This window comes from Xiphophorus hellerii, chromosome 13, assembly GCF_003331165.1.
Source record: "Xiphophorus hellerii strain 12219 chromosome 13, Xiphophorus_hellerii-4.1, whole genome shotgun sequence".
Lineage (NCBI taxonomy): Eukaryota > Metazoa > Chordata > Actinopteri > Cyprinodontiformes > Poeciliidae > Xiphophorus > Xiphophorus hellerii.
This window is the reverse complement of record NC_045684.1, coordinates 20,526,562-20,535,064: the sequence shown is the minus strand read 5'-3', so window position 1 is coordinate 20,535,064 and position 8,503 is coordinate 20,526,562. Positions and strand designations below refer to the sequence as shown.

The following is an 8,503-nucleotide window of genomic DNA, read 5'->3' as shown; positions in this document are numbered from 1 at the left end:
AACAGAAAAACCAGGCATAGAATAATGCAACTGTAAAAAAAAGTAGTAAAAATTTGCCATTCACCATGAAAACGTAGTCAAATGAAAAAAATACATTCTTCTTAATTTTGTAATGTTGTAAAACATGAAATGTCAAAGATCACTTATTAAGGACACACTGTATTTTTACACACCCAAATTAAGACTCAGTACTAATATTTACCATTGCATTTATGTGCTACAAGAGGAAGAAAATATCTATTACTATAATCTAATATAAAATATAACAATCTGTTAAACACTGGCATTGATTGGAAATTCAGCTTTTCTTTTCTCTGAATCTGTTCTTCTTGATGAAACTTTTTTCTTGAATTAACTTTAATATTTTATATGTATCTTTAAAATTGATATGACGGTTTTAAATTTGAACCTGTAACAAAATAGATAACTAACCGAATACAACTTTTGAAAAATGCTTTTTATCCCCCCCCCCCACCCCACCCCCCCCACCCCCCTCTCTCTCTCTCTCTCTCCCCTACTGAAACAAAACAAAGATAAAAACCGATCGCTACATTAGTTTACCAGAATCATCCAAACGCAACACGGAGAGCTGCGTCAGTAAGACGTAAGAGGAATCCGGGTGAATAATGACAGCTCACCATGGTGACGACAGTTCCAGAAAGTTAGAACAACAAATCATCCCTATGCTCGTGGGTTATTTGTTTTATATATAGATATACTTGTCACGTGTCCGTAGAATCAAATTCCAAACAAATACAAGCGTGCTTATTTAAGATTATTTAATCCTCCATCGTCCATCTATGAAATTTGAGATTACTGAAAAAAAATATCTTCAGCTAATTCTTAAATCATATTCAAATATCTTTAATCTCTCCATATTTACAATGCTATGTCAGACCTCGTATTTATTTGATACTTTTAAAATCTAGCAGCAAGGTACTCTTGGTAAGGTGCTTATTTTTGGATCTACTGTACATTTTTGGATCTTAACTGGCTCAAAGGTTTATCGGCACCTCCGCCTGGGACCTTCAGTAATCCCTCAGATAAGTCTGGCTGTATCTTTGCTGGAGTTCTGTGGCTCCCTCTAGCGGCAATTTACTTACTTGCAACAGCTTCCCACAACCAACTGTGCAGCACACAAAATAAATACTGTTCTTTAAATCCGCTCCGTAACAAGTGTTGTTCATTCACACAAGTTAATCTCAGTGTATTAGAATATCACCAAAAAGTTAACTTATTTCAGTAATTCAAATTAAAAACTAAAATACTCCTATATTATATAAAATGATTACACACACACAAAGAGATGTATTTCAAGGCATGAGACAAGAGTGCACAAGGTTTTCTTTCTCTATTTTTATTGATGTGTTATCAATACAATCAAGTACTGTAGATTTTGTATAAGCAGACAAACATTTTCAATCAAAAGGAGTGCATTTTATACCCATATTCTATTGCAGAGTGCAAGCAATAGTCATGTATAACAACAACAACAAAAACATACACTACTACATTGTACGTGACACGTAAGAAAATAAACGTTCACAAATAATCCTTCACAAACAACTCTAGAATGCTAGCTACATGTTACAAAGGCTATTAACTAGTCAATGCTATTAAATACCATTTGTATGTTCTAGGCTTCGGTGGTCAGTTTTGGCATCTCTATTAAATTATCAGTAATGTATAAATACATCTCCATTAATTTCATGTGCAAATGGGAATGGCCGTTTGTGTTTACTGAAAATAAAAACAAACAAATATCCCTTAAAGAACTGAAGCAAAACTGTTGGGATTCTTTTTTTTTTTTTTTTTTTTTCGATTGTCGTTTTTTTTTTGTTTTTTTTTTTTCTCTTTTTTGTTGTTTAATATAGACGAAAAGGAAACAAGTTCAAATATATAATTTGCGTTTTAGGATCTCACTGACACTTGTTAAATGATTTGCACACAATGCAAACTTAGCAAGCAAGTGACATTGTCTGTAAAAACTTAAGGAAAGAGAGCAATAAGCACGTGTGACTCTCATCAGCGCTTCTTTTGTTCAAAACTAAAAGATGAGTTCGAAAGAACAAAACACACACACACACACACAAACACAAAGAAAAAACAGACAGCACAAAACAAGTCTTAGAATGTGTTACAGAACCGTACTGAATGATACACAAGCAGTTGTTGGTGTGCTCATGCTATGTGAAGGAAAGGGTAAGTGCGTTGTGTTGGTATAAAATACTGATTAGGCACCATCCTCGCAGTGCTATTCTAGAGCAACTTAAAGGGTTACTGTTTAGTGACAGCATTCTGGATCAATTATGGGGGGAGAAAATCTGTCTAACAGCACACATTCCTTTTAATTGCAGATCTCAATGTTTGGCACAAAGATCATCTCCATTACCTAAGGTGTAAAGCTGTTTTCTTTCAGTGTAACAAGTGTTTGGGCAGCGTAAGCAGATTCTGTTGGATTTCAGAGAAATAAAAGAGCAGACTTAGGCTTTTCTCTGTAACTCAGTGTTCTGCAAAAGTATCGCTCGAACCTTTTCACGTTTCATGCTGGAACCACAAAATCCAATATATTGAAGGTGGAATTCAATGTGTAAGATCATCAGAGAGTACGGGACAGCTGCGAAGACGACGACGGCCCACCTAAAGTGACAGGTCGCAGACATAGAGAGGATTAGTCAAAGAAACAGCCAGGAAGTCCACGGTAACTCTGGAGGAGCTGCAGAGATCCACAGATCAGGTGCAAGAATCCTTTTGACAGGACATGTACTGGCCTTGCAGTCCACAAAAAAGGTTCTTGAAAAAGAAAGCCACAAGAAGTATTAGTACAGACTGCAACAAGCCGAGCAGGGAGGAGACGGCAGTATAACGCTTTGGAGATGCCTTCTTTAAGACCCATTTTTAATGTAGAAGCCGTGGCAACACTTGAAAGTCGACGTTCGCAGACACAAAGCTTCAATTTCTTGATGTGCAAAAAGCTGGTAGAGGATCCTTAGTGTGAATGAAATAATCGCTGTGAAAGGTGGTTCTGCAAAGTATTTCATCTGGAGCGGTGAACATAAATCCTTACTATAAAATACACTGCAGGTTTTGGTGACGGTACCAAATGTGTAAAAGTTCAAGGCGTGAATACTTTTGCAAGGCACTGCAAATATGACAAATTTTGCCCCGGCTGGGCACTGTGTGTTTTCGCCTGCTAACAGCTACTGAAATCGGCACATCTCAAAAACTGTTTACTTTTCTTGTTTGACTTGGTTCAGCTCAGAGTTGCAGCAAGCCGTGATTCCGTTTGCATGAGTCAAAACGTAGAAAAACAGCAAATTCAGTGTTAATCATGAATGCTCCTCGATATTATCATCAGTATCTCGTTTCAGCTTTGGCTGTTTTCCATGTCACATGAATCATCTATTTCAGTAGCTATTTCTCTTTCTCCTCTCAGCAGAGACTCGTGATGTAAAACCTCCTGTGGAATTCCTGCCAAAACCCAGAGGGAGCTGAAGCATTCTGATGTTCCGATTCTCAAGCGTTCTTGAGGAGCATTAATGAAATCATAGTGTTTCCAAAGACTTTGTAAGCTTGTTCAAGTTTATTATTATGTTCGTTGAAATATTCATGTCCTGACTTTTGAACGGGACAACATGACACAGCCAAAAAAAAGAAAAAAAAAAAAACCCACCACACACATACACCCACACATTTATTGACAGGAAGATCTTCAATGTTTCATCCAGCAGTAGTGAGTAAACACAGAGCTCTTACCTCTGACCTGCTGCCTCTTCTAGAAATAAACTGGGGGTTTGTTAAATGTTACACAGCCTGTATTTCACAACTGGTGAACTTCTGCTGGTCCCTTTTCTTATTTGCTTAGAAAATCCTTATTTATTCAGACTTCTGGACGTACAGCACCCATCACAAGTTGTTGGCACGGCTGGTAAACGTACATAATAATAAATACTCCTCTTATGGATGAAATAATTTTGAAAAAATCCAACCTTCAACTTAACCGGATTTTGTTCAGAGGGGTTAAGAAAAACCCTGTACATAAATAATTGTCTTTAATCTCACCAATGCCAAACCATACAGGGACAATATTGTCATAGTTTGCAATTGTAAGTCGATCAGACTCTGTAGAAGCTTATGTTTTTAGAACTCCACGACCTCCCGTTTACATGTGGTGCAGATTTGATGGGACAAAGCGGGCAGTTATAAAAATGTAAAAGACAACAGAAGAAGCCATTAAATCGAGACAGATGCATCTTAATCTTTATAACATAGGAAATGGAAACAGAATCTCCAAGGTTAGCAAGGCTCCAAAACAGCGGTGTCCAAAGTGCGGGGGCCATTTGCAGCCCTTGGAAAAGAGTTGTGCAAATTTAGAAAGCCAGGACAGGTGGTTGATGCAGATGGAGATGTTTTTTTTTATTTTCAATCTGGGGGAAATTATTTCCGACAAATTAAAATCTTGGAATCAATCTTGGAACAATGGAAATGTTCTCTTGCCTCCTTATTAATTGCATAGTAAATAGAACTGCACCTATACAATGACGCACAAATATGACATTAAATAGTTTATTAAACTCGGCTAAGTACAGGAAATATTTTCAAGAAACGATTGGCACAAATCCTATTCTTATTGTTGATAATAGCCAATTGGGTTCTCTATTTTTTCAGCAAAGCTCAAAAGAATCGGCAAATTGGATACCCTTTCTTTTAATTAGTCAGCTGTGCCTCTATATGATTCATTTATTGTTGAAGAGGTAAAAAAAATATTACAACATAGTTTTTCTTATTTTAGCTTGTAAGGAATTTCTTTACTAAAAGGTGACTCTTTTTCCTTCTAGCAAATAAGCATGATCAATTTAAAGAACGATATTTTTTTTCTCTATATAATCCAGTTTACAGTGTTAAGCCTCTGTACATATGTTTACTAGAAGTGCCAAAAATCACAGATGGCATAGTCACAGGCATTTTGTTTGAAATTTATCTGCATCTCCAGTTCTGGAGTACACTCAAGCTTTTACCATTTTCACATATTTGTTTTCTCTAATAAGAAGAAAGGGACATTTCTGGCATTGTGTTTTGAACTGGTAAGTGATGTAGAATTATTCATTTATAGGATATCCTTTTGAATCAGATGTATGAAAGATTGAGTATTGGGGAAAACAAAATCTCTGGTGCAATAAGACAGTGCAAATGGGGGGAAAAAAAATCAATCTAAGCTAATCTAACAGTAGACAGACTTTACTGTCCATTTGCAGATGCTTTTGTTATACATTTCTTACTGCATGTAAATACAAACTCTATTCACATCCTAATTTGTCTCAAACTACAAAAAACACAGAGAAACTAAATAGCACCCAATAGGTTCATATACCAACAAATAATAAAGTATACATTTCTCTATAGAAATGTAGAAGTTGGGCAAAATAAAAGTGTTGGAGGACCAAATGCCTTGATTTCTTTTCACAGAACAAACTGTGATCTTGTGTTGAAGTGTTACTCTTTGTGCAGGGTTTTTTTTTTTTTCTTCAAATAATTATTTAAATTACACACACAGAAGCGACTGCTGCCGGGAAACATGTCTCCCTCCTGCCCCACGTTTTGGTGACCATATTGTCTGACAGTATGTGCAGTCACACGGGAAGGTCTGTTACTCACTCATTACGTGTAAGGCACTTACAAGTCTAAATCCAACAGACAAAAGCGATACTGATGACAAGGTTCAAATAATAACAAAATATGACAATATAATAATTAAAATAATATAGGCTAAAAACATCACAAAATATAACCCAAAACATACATTTGAAGGACATTAAAAGAACACAGTATAACAATCCTTCCCCTGCCTTTTTACATTTCATATAGAATTCACAATTTTTTTTTTCAGACAGACTGTTGGAGGTGAAAGAAATAATGTGATTGTAATATTTTTTTTTAATATGTTATGGGTTTTCTTTTGTTTCTATTATGGCTGCAGGTGTCTTGGGTATAGGGCTGATCTGAGTCACAAATATAGGAACTTTTTTGAAAAAGAAGAAAAGGTTATGTGGGACAGAGCAGGAATCCTGAAAAGGAGGAGTGGATGTACTCGGTAGAGTAAAGGCCGTTTGCTTGATCTGAGGGCATTTGAACCCATACCTCGTCACCTTCTTTAAGCTCTAGGACTGCACTGCCAGATGCTTGGTCCATGTAGCCTTTCTTGTATTCATCATAGGTATAAGTGGCTGGCACATTGTTCTTGTACAAAGCCACCCACAGGCTAGTTCCCTTCACGTGCATGTGGTATGCAAAGTAGTAGACACCAGATAAAGGAGCGGTGAAGATGCCAGTAGAAGTGCTGTAAGCATTTTGTCCATTATACAGGGTCCTATCAAATTTGATTGGCAGGGCGGAAGGTGGGAATGGTGTGGTGAGAATAGCAGTGAATGCTGGCGCTAGTGAGGCAGAGAGAACTTGAGTGTATGCAGGACCCTTCCTGTCCCCAGGTACTTCTTCCCCACCCAGACTTGCATCAGTATCCCCTGCAGCAACAGTTTGGCCATTTCCTGGAGGGCCAGGAGGTCCAGGAGGACCCGGTGGACCAGTCATACCATTAAGCCCAGAAGACCCTGGTTTTCCTGGTGGACCTTGTGGACCCATTGCTCCCTTGTCACCCAGTTTGCCTAACCCTGGAGGCCCTGGAAGTCCAGCTTCTCCCCGTGGTCCAGGGGCACCCTGTGGGCCCATAGGACCCATAGGCCCTTGGAGACCGGGAATTCCAGACTGGCCTCTGGCTCCTGGAGTCCCTATAAAGCCTACCTCACCTTTAGGCCCTGGAGAACCTGTCAACCCTGGATTCCCAGGTTGGCCAATTTGCCCTGACTCACCTTTAGGGCCTGGTTTACCAATAGGACCATTAGGTCCAGAGATGCCCTTTTCCCCTGGGAAACCAGGTCGCCCAGAGATACCACTGGGGCCTTGGTCACCTTTGAGTCCAGGCAGTCCTGGGGGTCCCTTGGGTCCTAGCTCTCCCTTCAGCCCTGGCATTCCATGTTTTCCTGGAAGTCCCATTGGACCTTGAATGCCTTGTGGTCCTGGTTGTCCATCAAGACCTGGCACCCCAATTGGACCAATGATTCCTTGTTCTCCCTTGTCCCCAGGGACACCTGGAAATCCACCATGACCCTTTTCTCCTTTTGGCCCATTTAGACCAGGTTTTCCATAGCCGGGTGCGCCAGGATTTCCAGGATTTCCTCGAGTCCCTTGTTCACCTTTAGGACCCACAGGACCTGGTGTTCCTGGATGTCCATCTAGACCAGGCTTCCCCAACCCAGCTGGCCCAGGAAGACCTTGTAGACCTGGTGGCCCAGGCTGTCCTGGTTCTCCTAGTTTTCCTGGCAATCCTTCATCACCTTTAAATCCAGGCGGTCCTGGTAAACCTTTCTGTCCTGGTTTGCCAATACCTGGAAAACCAGGGGGTCCTGTACTGCCTTTTAGACCTGGTGGGCCCCTGATACCTGGAATTCCTGGTTTCCCATTACCATTCTCACCCTTAAGTCCACGTTCACCTGGTTGGCCAGAAATACCTTTTAATCCTGGCTCACCCCGAGCTCCAGGTGGACCTCTGATACCTGGGAGTCCAGGCTTTCCATTCAGTGATAAACCAGCAGGGCCTGGGATACCAGGGGGCCCAGGAAGTCCACGGGGTCCTGGCTCACCACGAGGTCCAACCTCTCCATTAACTCCTGGCATTCCATTCGGCCCAATCTTTCCTGGAAGACCTGGGAGTCCAGGCTTACCAATTCCTGTAAACCCTGGAGGTCCCTGAAGCCCTGGTTGTCCATTGAGACCTGGTTTTCCCAGTCCAGGCTTTCCTGGTAATCCTGGTGGCCCAGCAGGGCCTCTTGGTCCAGGTTTCCCTTGAGGACCTGGTTCCCCTTTCATCATAGGTGGCATATCTAAAAAACAAAAATCAAGTAGTTAGAGTAATCATTGCTTTCCCTCTTTTTATTTTGCAAAGAACTAAAGCCATTTAAGTTATTCCACAGTGTAATCCTGTTTGCAGCTCTCTTTTACAGTACTTTTATCATACTAATATTGTTCTTACAATAACTGTTTTAGATGTCACACATCTGCTGACACCATGTCACAATGTTAACATTAAATTAAGTATTTTAAACAATCTTTTTATTGTTTTCTTTTTCATACATATGCAACAACTGACAAGATATAGATTCATTAATATAATATGAATAAATAAATTACAAACAAATTAAGGAATAATATTTGGGATACATGAGCACAATTCATATAAAGACGCAGAAGCCTTAATAGGAACATTAAATTTCAGATATAATGTCAGAAAGGACCTTTTCGATTGAGGATTTGACTTTAGATTGTTGAAGTGCCTTTCAGTACAACAATCTCTAGAGCTTTAGCTCTGATATTCAACATTTAACTTAGAGCTTTTACTCCCCTCTGCTGGTACTGCATGAGTCTTGAAGCCATTTGTACTTTAGAAATA

At 39.6% G+C, this 8,503-nt stretch overlaps 1 protein-coding gene across 1 annotated transcript in view; it reads right to left on the bottom strand.

The window, feature by feature from the left end:
• Nucleotides 1-1,341: 1,341 nt before the first annotated feature.
• The window catches only part of col8a2 (collagen, type VIII, alpha 2), a 54,878-nt gene continuing 47,716 nt past the window's right edge, over nt 1,342-8,503 (bottom strand). The window contains exon 3 of the mRNA XM_032580185.1: nt 1,342-7,937. Within this exon, the coding sequence (XP_032436076.1) occupies nt 6,043-7,937 (1,895 nt within the window). The 3' untranslated portion in view covers nt 1,342-6,042. The remainder of the gene's footprint in view (nt 7,938-8,503) is intronic.